The sequence below is a fragment of the Mytilus galloprovincialis genome, chromosome 2 (genome assembly GCF_965363235.1).
Source record: "Mytilus galloprovincialis chromosome 2, xbMytGall1.hap1.1, whole genome shotgun sequence".
NCBI classification, from domain to species: Eukaryota; Metazoa; Mollusca; class Bivalvia; order Mytilida; family Mytilidae; genus Mytilus; species Mytilus galloprovincialis.
In genome coordinates, this window is record NC_134839.1 from 56,366,696 (window position 1) to 56,386,242 (window position 19,547).

Genomic DNA, 19,547 nt, shown 5'->3' on the forward strand with positions numbered 1-19,547 from the left:
AAATTGATACCATATGAATTATAATAAATTCACAGTATTTATTTTTTTCTTCTTTAAAGATTTTAAATAATGGTAAATTTGTGCTATATAGGAAGTGTACATATATAATGCTATTAACAATCCATTTGATAAATACAAGTTCACAAAGACACATATATTGGAATACACCGTTATGAATATATAAATACATTGGGATATACAAAAATAAATATATCTAAATATTGGGATACACAAAAAAATATATATGGATATTGGAATAATACAATTGAATTTTATTGTGTGGTTAAACAAACTTAACCTTGTGTTATTTATTTAAACCTCAAAAAAATAAAAAATAAAATTTACGGTTTAATAAAAAAAAAAAAAAAAAGAATCCCTGCCACATTGATTTTCATACCATAATTCATGCAACACATATATCCCATGTAGAAATTATCATATACCATCTTTTAAGGTTATCTAGACAAAATTTCCAAAATGCAATTTTTTTTAAAATTTCAAATTGAATATTGGTACTAAATCAAAATCTATTCATCAAATATCAGCAGCCGATTTTAAAAAATAACCTTATTAATTAAATTGATGTAAACCCTGGAAAAGAAATAAACAACAAAATTCAACTGTATGTAATGTGGTTGTTTATAAGTTGTTTTGATATAAAACAAGAAAGAAATACATACCCCGATTGGACTCTCTTGGGAGGACTATCTGTTGGAAGTCCACTATTTTGTCCTCGTTTCTGTTTGGATTTGTCTGTAGGGGTACTGACTGACAATGATGACTTCATTTTCTCTCTCATCTCTAATTGCTGTCCAACTAATAATATTTCAAAAATTCATCAAATTGATAAAATATTAATTGGTAATGTTAAGTTTTTCAACTAATCTGTAGTAGTACCAGAATATCTAATAACAGACAAGTAATTTTTGCACTATGGATTAAGAACTATTTTCATAAATATTGAGTTGGAGAAAAAGGCATGAGATTTCCTCTTTTTTCTATAGGATCTGTATAGAAATATAGCAATGACAAATTTTGAAGAAGTGATCATCATATGATGGGTTAAATCAAAATATTGATAATTTCAAATTTATTTAGACATTAGTTATGTGTATTTGTATTTGTGATATGACTCATTTGAGTGCATATACATAGTAGGGGTGTCTGAACTCTCTGTTATTACTAGAGCATTTGCATTAATCAAGTATTTGCTCAAGTATCTGTATCAACGTATCGTATAACACTTATATGACGAAAGGATAAATTAAGTCAAGTTGGTTTCGAGGAATATATTTTATAATGCATCTAATTTTAATTGAGATCGGGGTTGATTCATTATTGTAAACAAATCTGTCCGATACGTATACGTCGATCCGTGCACGTATCTTGATACGTGAATAATGCAAATGCTCTACTTAGATGTTTCAGGTGAGACAAATAAACTTTGAACAATCCATACTTACATGGAGTTGTCTCCCCATCTATGTCAGCATCCATTCCAAACCTCATCTTGGTTTTCTGTGTTCTATTAATAAAAGCAAAACTTTATCAGTGCACTATATCATATGTTTAGTTAACTCATATATCATCCTTAAACTTAAAATGAAAAAGTGACTTTTGACAATTGTAGTCTGCACAAATTGTCAAATTAACCTATGTCTTGAAGAACAAGCTGTTCAAATGGTTGAATTCAGGAAAACAGCATTTCCCTTTTTTTTTTTGTAGTATATAATCTTATATGACAGTGAAAAGAAATTGTTCGAAATAAGAGTTTAATGAATTATAATTATTATTAGGGAATTTTTAGTGATTATTTAATTGTTATGATATAATTCAGATTCAGCAATACATCATTAAATCAAATATTTTATTTGATTAACTATAATGTATTGAGGATTTGACAACTAATGAGTTTTTTTCAGTTGCAAAAACTTGCTTACTATGTGGTATAGGTTTGCTCATTGTTGAAGGCCATACTGCAACCTTTAGTTGTCAACTTCTACATCATTTGGTCTCTAGTGGAGAGTTGTCTCCCCTTGGCAATAATACCATATCTTTTTATTATCATATTGATGTAAAAAAAATATATATCATAAACAAAAAGTTTCCAGTTCAAACTTATGCTAAAATAATTGGAATCAATAATAAATCTGCAAAATTTGATATGCCAAATTTGGTAACCTGTTTTCAAGTTCTGAAACTAATAGAACTGTCAAGTTTTAATTAGAAAAGGAGCATAATAAGCCGGTGACAAAAAGTATGAAATTTGACAGCAGATATAGAATCCATAATAGCTATGCACCAACTTGATGAGTATAACATGTGAGAGCATTTGGATGAGGAATCTACTTACTTTAATATACTCTTGATTACCCCAACAGAGGGATCTTCGGTTGGTTGTTTTCCTGCTTTACTGATCGGTGTAGGTGTTGAGTCTGCTCCAGTGAAGACAACACGTGCTGTGAAAACATTGGATAACAGATCAATCACACATAAACTATTCTATAGTCATAACCAGATGACAAACACATGACATTTATCTCTAAACACATCTATTTTATTTTTTTAAATATGATAAAATATTTTATAATGAATTTTTAAATTTGTGATTATCCCGTTAAAATCATAATAATGCCATCTTAATATACTAAATACATGATTTTTTAACAAACCCCTTTTAAATCTTAATGCAATCTTAATACACTAAAATACATGATCTTTTAACAAATCCCTTTTAAATCATAATAATGCCATCTTAATATACTAAAATATATGATTTTTTAACAAATCCCTTTTAAATCATAATAATGCCATCTTAATATACTAAAATATATGATTTATTTTTTTACTCATTGAGCAGCAGTTTTTCAAAATATCTCATGTCTTAAATTGTTAATTAATTAAAACTGAATTGTTAATGACTTACGTTTGTTAAGGTGGATCGGGACTATTCGACTGTACATAATTTCACGCATGAATTACAATGCCCACGACAAGTATTTGTCGTAAATTCAACATCATTTTTTTAAAATCTTTTGATTGATTAGAAATGTTAAATAATAGTAGTTATGTCACTAAAAGATTATTATCGTTATTATGTGTATCTGTGAAAGGCTCAAAAAGACGTTTCACCCATTATCACCATTTTCCCGCCAAAATTTTTGTTTAACGGCAAAATATATTTTTTTCCTCATCGGTGACCTATGTTTTGTTATTTGCTCATTCTTTGAAGCTATATTTCAGCTTTTTATATCACAGTTTTGGACCAAGTGTCATAGAACGTTTTTTTGATATTCGGATAAAAATATGTCAACACCTCTATTTTCCCTATCATTTCATTGAAAAATACCTGTTTAAAAGTAAAATTTTGAGCTAAATGGTCCGTGTCCCCCTATTTTTTTCCGACCAATTTGATTCACTTTCTGTAAAAAATAAAATAACAAAAAATACGGCACTTCAAATAGGCCAGAGCCACCTTAAGTGTCATAAGGTTTTACGTAAAGATTGCTTTTTAAAATGTCTAAATAACATGACAGTTTTTCTCATATAACAATTAACACAAAAGGCTCAGATATTCTTTTTAACAATACTATAAACTCCCCTGACAAAATGTTCAATAATTTGAAAATTTTACCAATAGCTGGAGGTCCCTGCATTGCAGAGGTTGGTCTGGTAATTGTGTCCTTAGTACAATTCAAGAATGTACTTCTGGCATGGTAGGAATCAAACACTAACTTCAGTGATTCATTCAATTGTGTTGATGTTATTTGCTAAAACAATAAATTCAACATCATTATTGTACAGAATTATAAGAAAACTGTGAGATCTAGCCACAAATAACATTGCTTAATTCAATTCCAATCAAAGGATCAATATTTGAGGCAAGCAGATAAGAATTTATTAATCAATATCCAAAAAATAAACCCTCACCAGCAAACATCTTTAACCCTGCCACATTCTGTAGTTGCCTGTCCCAAGTCAGGAGTCTATAATTCAGTATTTATAATTGATGCTGTATATCATCTTTGTTTTTCGTTAATTGTTTGTCATAAATCAGGCTCATAGTTTTCTCATTTGAATTGTTTTGCATGTGTTTATTCAGGGACTTTTATGGCTTTCTATGCTCAATTTGTTTTTCTAAATGTTGAAGGACATACATTAACCTATAGTTGTTGATTTCTACATCGTTTGATTTCTAGGCTAGAGTTGCCTCATTGGCAATGAAACCACATCTTTTAATTTTAATATTGATTATGATTTTTCTTTCTTCAAAAAATGTGTTTTTTTTTGTTTTTTGTTTTTTTATCTCAGGGCTTTTCCATTAAAATGTATGTGGGAGGACAGGAAGGGAAGTTTTACTATTCTATGTGGGTTATAGGTCTTATTTTAGTATGTGTCCATTATCATTATGCAAAATTATCTTTAAAATTGTTCTCAGTTGTAGGAATATTTTGAAAATCCCTTCCTACCCTCCCACATACAATTTAATGGAAAAGCCCTCACCTCTTTATCCAAGTTAGGTCTTTCACAAGCATCAATCCTCCTGACGACATCATTGAGGTACTGGGCTAGTTGTTGAGCCTGAGAATTACTATTGGCTACCTCAGCCTTAATCTTAACTTGTGTGTTTGTCAACCATCTGGCTATCCTTTCCATAAATACAAGATCTATCATGTGGTGTTTAAATCTAAAAGCATAAACTGTAATCAGCAAGGAATTCGTTTTCAAAATGTTTGAAGTAGACATTTTAGTAACTTACTAAAATAAAGACAAAGGTCTTGGAAAAAAGAAATCTATTCCTGTCATGTATGTTTTGATGTTTTTCGTAGACAGCTTCAAAGCAAACCTCCCTGCTTACTATTTTGTGAGTACAAAAAGCAGCATGCCATTTTTCTTTTCTTAATTTACGATTTCATTCATCTTTGCTATATATTTGTTTCATTAGATATATTCAGCAATAAACTATAAATCAATTTGGTTGCTTAAATACTATAACCACAATAATGAGTACATTAACTTACGTCATATCAGTTTGAGATGATCACTCATTTCTTACTTACCTGTCATCAAATTCTACAACCACTTTAGTGACCTGTTCCCTACGTTTGGATTCTAGTCCTTCCAGTTCTAACATTATAGCACCCTCACATTTATCTATTTTCTGGGAAGATTGGTCCAACTTTTTACAATATTCTCTAATTTCCTCTGGGCAAAAATTACCACCATCAGAAAATACCCTGAAAATAATTTCCCAATATCTCAATGACTTATCTTATTAATTTCTCTACACATATTTTTGTTTGTTTGTTTGTTTGTTTTGTATTTCTTAACTAATTGAATGACTGCATGGGTATTATCATTTGTTATTTATTAGTAACTAAATTTTGTAAAATATGTAGGTCTTGATAAAAATAATATTTAGATAACTTTTATGTTGACGGTACTTTTAAAATTTTAGGAAATACTGTACTATATTCAATGAATACCCAATATAGAATTCCTTACTTCAAGTGGCACTAATGTGCAGTCTTACTTTTGTGTATAAATGAAAGGCCAGTTATAATTTCAAATAAAAACATACTTTTCTATAAATTGTACAATACAAAGTCATTAACAAATAATTTAATTTTGGATGTAACTGATCATGCACATCTTCTGCTTGGCCTACGTCTTTTTTTATCACCCAAAAACATAATTTTGTCATGTGACCGTGTGTTATTCAGTGTGTACCACATTTTTGATTTATTTCTTCATAGACAGAAAAAATATTACAGTCATTCCTTAATGAATTTAACAAATCAAGAACCATCAAACTTTTTAACAATCCACGAAAAAATCAACATCAAAGAAATTAATACACTTATTGCTGATTATGTGGATTATAAAGAAAGACTATCAAAACCTACTTAAATGATTTTATAAATCTGGCATTTGATTCACGTAATCGCTGAAGTGTGTCATCTAGATGCTGACGGAAATTCTTCAATGATGTTCTAATCATTGTCATAAACTTTTCTGATTCTTCTTTCAACTGCATACGTAGAGAAGCCAATCTACAAGAAAAACATTAAAAAATGTAATATCTATTCTTCAAATAATTAATCCTCAAGATTCATTTGGATTTCCAGTTGCAAAAAGTACATCATATGTATTAAAAAACTTCTTAAATCTTCAGTTCTGCACAATTATGTCCACATGCACATTATTTATAGAAATAGAAAAATAATAATGGCAAAATAACTAAGTTAAACAAACCTGCAATTTCTCAAAATATATCTGATATGAAAGGCAAAGTAGGCCAAAATGACTTATCATTACATAAATATGGCAAATTAAAGTCTAACAACTAACCAAAAAGATACTACAGAGAACTACAGTCCTACAAGGTTCTAAACTGCACAATACTTACTTTGAAGATTTAGTAGCATTTATAAAGACCAGTTCTAGAGCTTCAATATCTTCCCTGAACTTGTGTGTTAGTTTATTATGCTGTTCTTCCATGTTTGTAAATTCTTGTTTCAGATCAGTCAGAGCCTGTTGAACACCTTTGGTGTGTCTTGACACTCTCTCAGAATGCATCACAAGTTCAGCTGTAAAAAAATCAGATTGTCATTGTTTATTGATATATTCCAAGTTTGAAAAAGTCATGTTTTTAATTTTTTTTTATATTCAATGTGTTTAGAAACTAATTGCACAAAGCTTTTATTCGTTCTAGATCAGAAAATGTTTAAAAATGTTCCTCAATGAACTCTTTAAAATATATGCTGAAAGATAAAAAAAAATAAATTAAAAATTAATGTTACAATGTCATACAGTGACTCATATCCCTCAATTCCCTTTCCCTTAAAAAGAAAGGGGGAAAATGCTATCTTAACAACATTGTGTACATCCAAATATTAAAGGGAGATAACAAATTACCTGCTCTGACATTGTGTACATCGAATTCTGCTCTACGAGACCTTGGTTTGTGAAGATGTAACCGTAAATCTAATTCACTGTTCAGTTCTTCACACTGAAATATAAGTAAAATATTGTTTAGCAAATGCTATTTAAGATACCTCATACAAAGCTTAAAAGAGAATTTTTTATACGTGAACATAAAAAATATGTCTAAAAACTATTTAAAAATGATAATTAATAATACAACTTCATATGTGTATGTTTCTATTGTATAAAGATTACTACTTTTTAGAATTTTAGAAGTTTACAAAAACTGCTTTAAAAGCCCTAAAATTGATTTGTATACTGTAAATTCAATATTTAACAAGAAGTAATTGTAACAGGATGCTGTTACGAAGTCTCCCAAACAAAGCTCCGATAACTCCCCATTCATATGGTCCCATGTTCATTTGATTTGATTTTTTGTCCCATACAAGAATATATATGGCTTACGAGTAGGGATCTCCACCATTTACAAGTTTTCAAACAGGAGGGGGTGGTGGTGACCCCTAGGGACTTTACCTACATTTCATTTGATTTGTTTTATTGTCCCCTACAAGAAAATATATGGTTTAGGGGTGGGGATCTGGACCGTTTACAAGATAATAGTACATACTCAAATTGAACGGGGTGGGGGTGACCCCCAGGAACTTCCATCTAATTTGATGTGATTCGTTTTATTGTCCCATACAAGAATATATATGGTTTAGGGGTGGGGATCTGGACCGTTTTCAAACAAGAGGGGTTAGGGTGACCCCCTAGGGACTTCCCTTTTATTTCATTTGATTTGTTTTATTGTTCCCTACAAGAATATATATGGTTTAGGGGTGGGGATCTGGACCGTTTACAAGTTTTCAAACAAGAGGGGGTGGGGTGACCCCCTAGGGACTTCCCATTTATTTCATTTGATTTGTTTTATTGTCCCCTACAAGAATATATATGGTTTAGGGGTGGGGATCTGGACTGTTTACAAGATAATAGGACATTCTCAAATTGAACGGGGTGGGGGTGACCCCCAGGAACTTCCATCTAATTACATGTGATTTGTTTCATTGTCCCATACAAGAATATATATGGTTTAGGGGTGGGGATCTGGACCGTTTACAAAGTTTTCAAACAAGAGGGGGTGGGGTGACCCCCTAGGGACTTCCCTTTTATTTCATTTGATTTGTTTTATTGTCCCCTACAAGAATATATATGGTTTAGGGGTGGGGATCTGGACCGTTTACAAGTTTTCCAACAAGAGGGGGTGGGGTGACCCCCTAGGGACTTCCCTTTTATTTCATTTGATTTGTTTTATTGTCCCCTACAAGAATATATATGGTTTAGGGGTGGGGATCTGGACCGTTTACAAGATAATAGCACATTCTCAAATTGAAGGGGGTGGGGATGACCCCCCAGGGCATCCCCCTATATTTCATGTGATTTATTTTATTGTCCTATAATCATTTCTGAAGACTGCATGTATCTATCACTTATAGTTTTCAAGTTATATTCATTTAAAAAAATTTGAAAATAAAATCCCATAGGGTTCTATAGTAAAACCCTCCCTGCTTTCTACCCCCCAAAACCCCCCTTAATAGACCCCAATGCACAAACGAAAGATTGATGGCTCACCTAGACATATTAGTCTACCATTTTATGAAATCCTAAGTCAATCTGACAAGCGGTTTTGGAGAAACGCTGCGGACAAGTTCATTTTTTAAAGCGGCGGAAGAAAAAGAAGAAAAAGAAGAAGAACTAGATTTGTAATTGCTAGCAATAACGGATGGCACCCTTCCCCTCATTGACAGGTGAGCGGCAGCCATTTTGAAAATTCCAAAGTCGAAGAATGCATTTACAGATGTCTAGTAACATTTTTGCAAAGTTTCATTAAGTTTGAAGCATTTTGAAATTTTTGATATTTTTGCTGTTTCCATGGTAACGGCGGCCATTTTGAAAATTCCAACTTCAAAATGCAACTCCGCACATGTCAGTCACTATACCTGTAAAGTTTCATCCAGTTTGCAGCACTTTATTTTTTTTTTGAAATTTTGAACATTTGTGCTGCAACCATGGTTACAGTAGATAATTCCAAAATTCTAAAAGCGTACATCTCATTGCCACATGTCATGCTATATATCAATACAGTTTCATTGACTTTGGTGCACTACTCTCTGAGAAAATGCTGATTTTATGCATTTTTCCATAGGGTCAATGTTAAACTTGTCCCCAGTTTCCATGACAACGGCGGCCATTTTGGAGTTTCCAAATATCGTCTTGGTATCTTGGCATACTGGGTAACATTTTCATTAAGTTTCATCCAGTTGGGTCTTATAACGACAGAGTTAGAATTTTTGATATTTTAGCTGTTTCCATGGTAACGGTAGCCATTTTAATAATTCCAAGATCAAAATGCAGCTCAGGCCATGCCTGTTACTATTTAAGTGAAGTTTCGTGCAGTTTGGAACACTTTGAATATTTTCGGATTTTTGCTGTTTCCATGGAAACGGCAGCCATTTTGAACATTCCAAAGTCAGGTGCACAACTTCACATGCTGGTGCACATTGTGGTATAGTTCCATCAACATTGGTCAACTCAATTCCAAGAAACTGCGTGGACAAAATGTGTGGAAGAAGAATAAGGAAAAAAAGAATCGATGAATAACAATACGTCACCCCAACTCCGTTGAGGGTGCCATAATAATAAAAATAATAAGAACTGAGCAAAAACAATAAGTCTCCAAACTTTGTTTGGGAGACTTAATAAATGCATGTAATACTGTAATTCATACAGTAATGTCAGATAACATATTCAGAAGGTAATATTATGTGCTTACTTTAGAAACAACAACACTTTCAGATCTCTCAGAGGCTTGTTCTGTCCATTCTTCTAAATGGTTCAGGAAATTCAATCTTATGCTGTAATATACAATCAGTGGAAATCAAATAATGATATGGCATTAAATAAAATAGAAATACAACATATGCCAATGATATCGTCAAGAAGAAAGTCCTGTCAAATAACTCAGACAAAACATATCTGAGGCAATCTTCTGTGGATTAATGTATTTTGTGGGTACCAATTTTCGTGGATTGATGAAAACTTTCATGTTCATGAATATTTAAATTCATGGTTTTGACAGTCTGTATACATTCCTTTAGAAAATTTGTTTTTCGTTGAACATTTAAATGTGTGGGTCCCCTGTACCCACGAAATCCACAAAATTTGGCATCCATCTAATATTAATAAATACACAGTAGTAGAAAGGTCTATATATAGTATGCACCTATTTCCTCTAATAATAAATTAACTATTAAAAATCATTGAAGCATTTAATGTAGGTTAAGGTAGTTTTAATGAAATACACCTTTACTACTTAACCCTTCACGATGAAAGGCTGGATTTCTTCAAGATTTTTTTTTTACATCTTTGTGCAAGAAACTTTTAAATTCTCAATTTCCACTCATTAATAAATATTTCAGATGTTGATGTTCTATTTTAAGAACATGAATTCCAGAATCATTTTAACTTACCCCTTTTTTGTCTCATTTATCAATGAGACTTCCACGGTTATATTTTTGATGTAGTCTGGTTGTGTCCTTGGTGATTCTACTTCAGTCAGGAAGGCAGCTGTCTGTGATTTGTCTCCTGTCAGACCATATTCCCCTGACTCAGTCGATATATAAAACATTGTTCCTTTTTCTGTCCACAAAATCTCTGTGATGGCTTCTGAGTTAGTAGTCTCCTTAGATTTTCCCTGTTAAAAGTTTCAGTTGTTAAAATTTCATTTGAAATAACAAACATAAAATATAACAATAGACAGGTGTATGAATCAAACTTTTTATATATAGATATTGGAATTAAGTAGTTTTTTTCCCAGCAACCAAATTTTTTTTAGGAATATAATACAAATTCTTTTCCAATATTGATGCACTTTTGAATGGATTTTTTTTTAATATAAAGTTCAGGGAAAGAGTGCTCAGGGTCAATTTTTCAATAATTCACAAAATTATTCCAAGTAAAATTTAAAGAATTCATTCAGAAACTTTTATCACACATACATGTTTAAATTAACCAACCAGTTGGCCTTGTTACATAGAGACCATGGGAGATAACTCCACTCAAATAATGTCTTAGGAAAACTAGTCAAATTCCACAATTTCTGATATACATTTTGAGAATTAAAGGAAATAATGATATTGGCCCTATTTTTTTAAGTGAAGAAGACTTTAAGACAAACAATAAAGTTGGTAAATTATATCTAAAGAAAAAGACACCTCATCAACAACAAAATGCAAATATGAACTGAAGATTTGTGTTTGAAAAAAGATGATTTGTTCATATGTTTAAAAGATAAGTTTTGTCAAATCTGTATCTCAATCAGAGGGCCCACTAACAAAATATTTACTAGAAAGCAATACATATAATCTGATGCAAGTTTGCAGAAGTACTCAAACATCTTAGTTCATTTAAAATATTTTTTTTACTAAATGTACAATCACAGACAAGTATGTCTACAAATTAGAAAGGAGACATAATTAGGTGAAAACATGCTTGAGGAGCAAGAGGAATTCCTGAAATAGGAGATCACAGCAACATGCATATCTGGAATAGAATACAATCTAGACAGACAATGTGCAATATAAAACATGCAAAGTGCAGTTAATTATTGATCAGAGATTGGTAAAGTTGCTACGAAGGTCCATGCATATTGCTATGTCACTCACATCAAACTCAAAATCATCATCATCATCGTCCTCATGCTAAAATACAATATAGCTATCTATCTAAATAATGTATCATAGTGCTTTTATACGGTACAATGTATACTGAACTTAATGTCAGGGTCAGTAAAGTTATATTTAAAAATAAAAGTATAGGGGGGAAAGGGGGGGGGGGTATTCTGGCTGACCTAAAGGGGGGGGGGCAGTCATGCTTCAGTGATTCCCTATATAATTAACCATTTTTTTTCCCACAAAAGGAGGGCCCCCCCTTTAATCCCCCTATGCATTTTCAAATTTATTTCTGTTTAAAACCTGAGTAAAGACTGATCAGTGTGAAATAACTTTTTTTCTAGAACTATCATAATTTGTATAATTATCTAAAAATCTAAATAAAAAGAAACAATTAAAAAAGGATAATCTTTAAAATATCTGTGAAAACAAAACAGGAGATAATTTGACCATATGTTTGTCCTTCTTTAACCCCATTGTATGTACTTTCCCATGTTGCACCTCAATATTTAAAACTCAGTATTGATTTCTTCATGGTCTACAACTCTTCAAAAGAATTCCAAACCAGTTCTACAGCTCTAAATAAAGCTACTTGTTTACCTGTGACATCAAAGTAAAAACTACCCAGGTGACTTAATACACAATTGGAAATCTTATTCAGTAAAGAACAGGTGAGATTTAAAAATCATTTTTCACTTTTCATTATTATAGCTTGACCTTAAGAGTGAACTCTGTAATTATAATATGATAAAATATGGATATGTACTTTATTATTATGGACATTGATATTGGATATTGGATTTCATCTCTGAAAACTTTACTGCCATGCGGGTCAAAAATTGTGTCTTTCATATACTAATTTTAAAATTCTGTTTCTATTAAATCTTTTATTTTAATATAATCTGATTTCAAATTCTTAAAACGTAATCCCCAAATAAAAGATGGATTATATTTTTTAAATTAAATTACATTTCAGTTCTATACTATACTGCTTATCCTATTTGACCAGATAAGATGCAAAAACAGACCCCCACCAATCCCAACCCCCATATCATTTCCTTCCCCTGTATTTGTTTCCAACAAAAAATATGTTTTACTTATAATTGGTATTGAAAAGGGCGAACAATCTTTCAAATCATAAAACTCCAATGTTTTCGTTTGTACTTGTATTAGTACCAACTAAAAACGGGTTTAAAATTCAGGGCTTTGCATGCATATGAAGCCTGTAAATATCCATTAGGAAATATTATATTAAGTCTTTTGTACTGTAAGTATTTCCATGTATACATAAACTATTATTACTTATAATAAGTCTTATATGTAATACAATTCAGCTCCAAGGAGAAACTGGTTCATGTTAAAATCAAGCTTATATTGTAATCACAGAAAATGCCAATCCCACTCAGAAAAATATGATTCCTTTATACTCTATTGTCAATGTTTTTTTAACCTTTTCTTAAAACTTGGGAGAAATATACAGTTACAGTTTCTGAACACATGATTATCCATGAAATATTTATCACTGGACATTAAGCAAAACAAAAATCATTCAAACAGTTTCTGAACTTTCTTTAATTCTTAATTTAATAGCCTTTTTAGGTATAACAATCCAATGAGTTAATGAATTAGTTGGTAAATGTATCAATTCATTAAATTTGTGGACTTTAAATAATAAACAACAATCCTTTCAAAAAAAAGGTAACAAATAAAGTAACTAAATAACTGAACAGTATTTAACAAAATACTATTTGTTATGAACATTATAAATATTCAAGTTTTTTTTTAAATGAAAAAAAAATGTTCTATTTTTTGTGTTTATTGTTTGTCTATACTGATACCATCATGTTTAAACTTTTCAATGGGCCATGAAAACATTATTTTAGCCTCAAGTATACAATAAATATAAAACATATCTTTGTTTCTTGGTAACCTCATATCAAATCAATAATATATTCCTACACAATATCATTAAATAACTTTGATGTCAATAATGCAGTATAGGTGTTGTAACCTGTTATCAAAATCATCTTAGAAACAATTATATTTTCAATAGTTAAAAACATTCTTGGAATTTCTTATTCTTTTACATTAGCAAAGGTAATTAAGGAATACATTTTTTTCGGTTGCGAAATTAATTATTTATTTGGAAGACATTGATTAGAATATAATTTATATGTTTACGAAATGATTAAAAAGAATGTAAACAACTATTTATATATTTTTCATGTACAATGTATTACATAAAAAGCATATATCTACATGTACAAATAAACCTTTAAAGCTGAACACTTATCTAATAAGTGTTTGTTTAAGTTAAAATTCACAGTGACTGATTTCTGCTTTATGCAAGTCCTAGGAACTTTAATGAGTGATAAAGTACTTCTATGTCGATGTGGGAAAAGGGGGGGGGGGGGGGGGGGGTGTATGTGGAGGAAGTGTCTAGCTGTCTAGCCATCTCTTAACAACAACTCAATAATTCAATGTCTGCTTTTAGTTTTATTTGTTTAGTGTCTTGTTGCCATTTACTCTGTAAATCCTTCTTTTTTAATCAAACAGTACAATTTTTTTCTTAAATTTCAATTCTAAAAGTACTTTATATCATTACAACTTTTTAACAGTACATCTTTCATTTGAAACACAGACATGAACTTCCATGCCCCTTAGTAATTGATAAGCTTGTTCAAGTATATAAATTGTACCTGAAATATGTCCAAAATGACAAAAAAAAAAAATGCAACAAACGCAGATTTGGAACATGTTTCTCAAAGTGGTGCTTGAAACCAGTACTGAATATAATTTTCTCAAATAGATTTGTAATAACTTGAATACACATTATTCAAAATATGTCAAACCGAAAACTTCTATATGAATACATCAACAATATTAGAAAATCACAGAAAGAAGTAGCTGTGAAGTTGGAATACAGACATATTGTAGAAAAAATATGTGAAAATATATTGAGTTAGAATTCTAGAAATCCTCAATTATCAAATGAAAAGCTAAATAAATCCCCAAAATCTCTTAAAAGCATAGGAACATCCTTATATCTAGTAGATAACCATAGATTTCAACGACTTCTTCACCTTTACATAAACTGAAAAATGCATAGTTTTCTATATCATTAAATTTCAAATCTTGTATTGTTATCACAACATATGTCTATACTTTTTACAGCAAAAAATATTAATTCATTTTTTTATTATTTTACAGAAATAAATAAAGATCAATGTAAAATATACTGGTCACCATGGGTACTGCTATAGAATCTTTAGAAGTGGACTTAGAACATGATATAGATGAGCAGTACCAGTACCAACCAGGTGAAATACTTCGAGGATATATTTCCGTAACAACGTCTCGCCAAACTTTTATCACAAAAATCTATATTTCAATAACAGGACAAGGTGCCGTTGCATGGGAAGACCCCCAGTTTGGATCATTCAATGCAAATGAGGAATATATCAATGCCAAACACTCCGTGGAAGACAGAGGATTGAATGATCCTTTACTACTTGTAAAAGGAGAACATAAATTTCCATTTGAATATCAACTCCCAGATAATCTCCCTTCCTCTTTCATTGGAAAATTTGGAAGTGTGACTTATGTCCTCAAAGTAATTGTAAATGGTGAAAAAAGTGAGACTAATATTACAAGTGAACCATTTCTGGTAATAAGGAAAGCAGAGATTCCGGATACATCACGAAAATCTGAAAGCAGGTCAATGGAACAACGATTTTGGGGCCTGTGTTCAACTGGAAAAATAAAATTTGATATTACAATCGATAAAGTGGGTGTTTGTCCGGGAGAAGATATTTACATTCAGGCTGAAGTTGCTAATACAAGTCCTCTATATATAACAGCTGTGCAGGCATCTATTGTAATGAACACTCTATACCATGCACGTAAAAAACTTATTCCCTTCCGTCAAGTTGTAAATAAAAGACGTGATGAACAAGAAATGACACAGGGAGATGGCCGCAAGTGGCATAATGTAAGATTGACAGTGCCGCCATATATACCAGAATCAAACTTGGATTACTGTGATATTATAGAAATATCTTATTCTTTCCAATTCAGGGTGGAAATATCAGGAGGGAAGGAACTACGAGCAGAAATTCCGTTATTAATAGGATCCAAGCCAAAAGGATTAGAAATTCCAACTACACACAATCCGTTACTTAACAAAAACTGGGGTAGTCCAGGTGATGATATTATAAATAATGGAAATAATCAACATGAGGTAGATTATAGTCATGAGGCCAATGAATGGCATCGTGGGATTGTTCCTGAATTACGACCTTTTGACACCACAATGAAGAATCCTTTGTTTGACAATACGGGAAAAGCTGATTTACCAGAAGAAATCATTGAAAGTTCAAGACTTTGATCAAAATACTTTTTAGAAATAACATTCTTGAATTTATGTTCAGTTCAGCTGTTCACTCAAAGCTATCAAATTGACTTATTTTCTTAAAATTTGAGGAAACTGCTGGAAATGAAATAATGGTGCTTTAATTAAATTATTTTTCCAAAAATGCAATGTTTTATTTTCTTCCTTATATTTACAAAACAAAACATTTATTATTCTAATTCAAAACATTTGTCCACTCAAATTTGAAAAGTATCTGTGAAATGGCAAACAAAGTCTACAACAATAAAAAAATTATACATAAAGGTACAAAATGTATTAAAAACACCAACTGTGTATTATATGTCAATCTGTGAATGAGGTCCGGTGGTCAAGTGGTCTAAGTAGTTCTGCTACTGGAATCACTAGCCAGTCAACACTGAGATTATGAGGTAGAACACTTAGTTTAAACATATTTATTTATAGTGGATTGGGAAACAAGTTTTGCAACTTATATTAATCCCTTTCCACTTTGCGGGTGCGAGTGCTGCCTTGTAGCGGCATTAGCCTACTCTTTTTCGAAATCTACAAGGGTGTCTTTAACGTGCAAGAGATATGGCTCTCTCTTAACACAGGTCAGCCATTTATCGTCCCCTTCCGACGGACTAGCATCGTTTCCTTAAGACCATACTTGCAAATGGTGTCAAGGGAGAGACGAAAATTGAGTTCCTGAAATTTTCATCCCGAACGGGAATCGAACCAGGAACCTTTGTGTTAGTAGTCCGATGCACTAACCACTACACCACGGCTCTCTTATAACTCTTACAATAACGGTTAGAACACTGCCAGTGCAGGTGCACTGGACTACAATCTTAATTGACTAGGATTAGGATTGTCAGTTTTGCTATCGAAGGTCCAGGCATTCTGGCTTCCTCCAACAATAAAAATTGGCCACCATGAAAAATCCCAAAAATGGCAATTAAAAGTGGCGTTAAAACACCAACATATCAATCAATCTGTAAAATGAAATTGAAAGTGCCAATGAGACGACTCTCCATCCAAGTCACAATTTGTAAAAGAATAACCATTATAGGTAAAAGTACTTGGCTCATACTGAACAGTAAGCTATACAGGGCCCCAAAATGACTAGTGTAAAACCATTCAAACTTTGGTCTAATCTATATAAAAAACAAGAAAACAAAAACACTTATGAACCATATCAACAAACGACAACTCTTGAAAATTAGGTTCCAAACGTAGGACAGGAGCAAACAAATGCAGCGGGTTAAAATGATTTTAAAGGTACCAATCTTCACCCTTACCCGAAACAATAGTGTAACATCACAACATAGAAAGACACACTATAAGATATCATTTGAAATGGCTTAATTCAGTCAAAAGACATATAAACACAAGTGAATATGTATGAACACATTTTTTTTTAATCTGGTATAAAAAAAATTATAACCTAAAGCAATTCTTACTCCTGATTGATTAATAATTAAATGTTTTCTTCTGCACGCTATAAAGTCAAATGCATTAAAAATTCATAGGAAAGTTCATTAGTAGGAGATCCATTAAAATGGATTGTCAATGTGTAATCATTGATTAACTTGCATTACAGCAATGATTTCATATCTCAAACTCAATACCAAACTTAGCACAATAAAGTACAGGCTCGTAGCTATAAAGGTTCTAACCCCCGTTTGAAAACAAAAATGCACTTTAAAAGTCGTTGTTGGGTATGAACTGTGAGTTAAGATATTGTTTATTTCAAGTAGATAACACTCCTCCCCTTCCTCCTTTTCCATTTGAAAATTCCATGCTTCAGGCCTGAAGTATGGAAGTTAAAATCAAAATATAATGTCACAAATAAATAATATATCAACTGAAATAAAATGGCAAAATATTTTCAAGATTTTTGAGAAGAAAGCCTCTACAAAACGTTCTGATAGGTTGCAGATTAGGTGGCAAACAGGGCCATTATAAAAAATACAATGTAAGAATTTAATAAAAAAAAAAAAAAAAAAACACAATTTGATGAAAAACTTGGCAGCCTAGAGAAATTTTTGGTTCCTGTCATGAAGTCATTTTTTAGAGTACATTTTATCTACTGTAGCTTGTTTTGTTGAATGATATGATGCCAAAAAAAACAACATAGTGTAAGATATTCATATAATGAGATGTCTTTATTAATAGCATGTTTTAAGGTGGTACCCAACATTTTCACTAAAATTAATTTGGCTCGTTTAATTTTCATAAAATTTTGACAAAGTATTTACTTTGACCCTTTAACCAAAATATATAAATTTCCAAAATTTTGAACCAACCATTTTATCAGAAAAATTACACTGGTTATATATCAGATTGACAAACACCAATTTTGATCATAGAGACGCTTAATATTCTCTTTACAACACAACGTTATTAAAACATTTGGCTGATTTTACAGAGTTATCTCCCTATAGTGTTAGGTACCACCTTAAACATTTATATGTTATGTAACCAGGTGAAAGATCCTTGGAGCCTCTAGCTACAACTGTATATTCCTTGCAAAGTAGAATTCAAACTATAACTGGAAAGATAATTTAAATTTTTGTCCTTGAATTATTTTCTATTTAAATTTTTAAATTTTAGAATCTATGTTTTTATCAAACTAGGAATACTAAACAAAGCTTTACTTCCTTATAGCTAAATATAAAAAAGAAAGATGTGGTATGATTGCTAACTTTCAACAAAAGGTTGTTCTATTCAAGAATATTCAATAGGATTGTAACCTCAACTTATTTTTAAACATTGTCCTATTCATGAACGTACAATGTCATTGTTACTCAACTTATTTTTGAATCTATATATCCATTGTTTATCTATGTACCACTTAAATGAGCTCCTTTAAATCAGTAAGATTGCCTTTTTATATTTTTTAGTTTTACATTAGAAAAAAGTAAAATCACAAAAATTCTGAACTCAGAGGAAAATTTAAAATTGAATGTCCCTAATCAAATGGCAAAATCAAAAGCTTACACACATTAAACAAATGGATAACAACTGTCATACTCCAAACTTGGTACAGGCATATAGAGTATATTGTTTTGACTTTTCTTAATCATTGTACATTGTATTGAGATGACATGTTATTGTTGCAGAGTAGCTGTGTTACATCGCTATAGCAATAAATATACAATTTATCTTAAAACTAGATGTGTCAAAGCGACACAAATAGCCCAGTCCCAAAAAAGTTGAAAAATCTGCAATTTCAATATAAACACATGTGGACAAAAACATGATGGTAATCTCACATATAAAAAATCAGCTCAAAATCTGGAGGCGTATAGAAAAAAAATATGTATAACTGTGATTTTCAATAATTTATCAAAGTCCAAAGCCAGTAATTTCAGCAAAAATTAGCAGAGCAGAACGAAACTTAAACTTGACCTGTAACTCATCATGGTTAACTCACATACCAAAAATCAGCCCAATATCTGAAGGCATTTAGAAAAAAAGTCTGTATAACTGTGATTTTCAACAATTTCTCATAGTCCAAG

The 19,547-nt window shown here is 31.3% G+C and overlaps 2 protein-coding genes across 7 annotated transcripts in view; one reads left to right on the plus strand and one right to left on the minus strand.

Moving 5' to 3' along the window:
• Nucleotides 1-19,547, minus strand: part of LOC143063909 (coiled-coil domain-containing protein 180-like) — a 48,538-nt gene that overhangs the window by 8,917 nt on the left and 20,074 nt on the right. For 4 of the 5 annotated variants that reach the window (XM_076236356.1, XM_076236351.1, XM_076236353.1 and 1 more), the window contains exons 18-29: nucleotides 11,649-11,684; nucleotides 10,455-10,678; nucleotides 9,758-9,839; nucleotides 6,919-7,012; nucleotides 6,410-6,590; nucleotides 5,907-6,053; nucleotides 5,061-5,237; nucleotides 4,504-4,687; nucleotides 3,635-3,770; nucleotides 2,354-2,459; nucleotides 1,464-1,525; nucleotides 681-816 (exon numbers count right to left, since the gene is read on the minus strand). In XM_076236356.1, the coding sequence (XP_076092471.1) occupies nucleotides 681-816; nucleotides 1,464-1,525; nucleotides 2,354-2,459; nucleotides 3,635-3,770; nucleotides 4,504-4,687; nucleotides 5,061-5,237; nucleotides 5,907-6,053; nucleotides 6,410-6,590; nucleotides 6,919-7,012; nucleotides 9,758-9,839; nucleotides 10,455-10,678; nucleotides 11,649-11,684 (1,565 nt within the window). The remainder of the gene's footprint in view (nucleotides 1-680; nucleotides 817-1,463; nucleotides 1,526-2,353; nucleotides 2,460-3,634; nucleotides 3,771-4,503; nucleotides 4,688-5,060; nucleotides 5,238-5,906; nucleotides 6,054-6,409; nucleotides 6,591-6,918; nucleotides 7,013-9,757; nucleotides 9,840-10,454; nucleotides 10,679-11,648; nucleotides 11,685-19,547) is intronic. The other variant, XM_076236355.1, reaches the window with a different exon arrangement.
• LOC143063906 (arrestin domain-containing protein 4-like) lies at nucleotides 12,177-16,189 on the plus strand. Of its 2 annotated transcripts, none has more exons than XM_076236348.1 (2): nucleotides 12,177-12,325; nucleotides 14,865-16,189. In XM_076236348.1, exon 2 carries the CDS (start codon nucleotides 14,902-14,904, stop codon nucleotides 16,039-16,041), a length of 1,140 nt encoding a protein of 379 aa, XP_076092463.1. In that variant the 5' UTR covers nucleotides 12,177-12,325; nucleotides 14,865-14,901; the 3' UTR covers nucleotides 16,042-16,189. The 2 variants fall into 2 exon arrangements, with proteins under 2 accessions (XP_076092463.1, XP_076092464.1); XM_076236349.1 differs by lacking the exon at nucleotides 12,177-12,325 and adding an exon at nucleotides 13,730-13,751.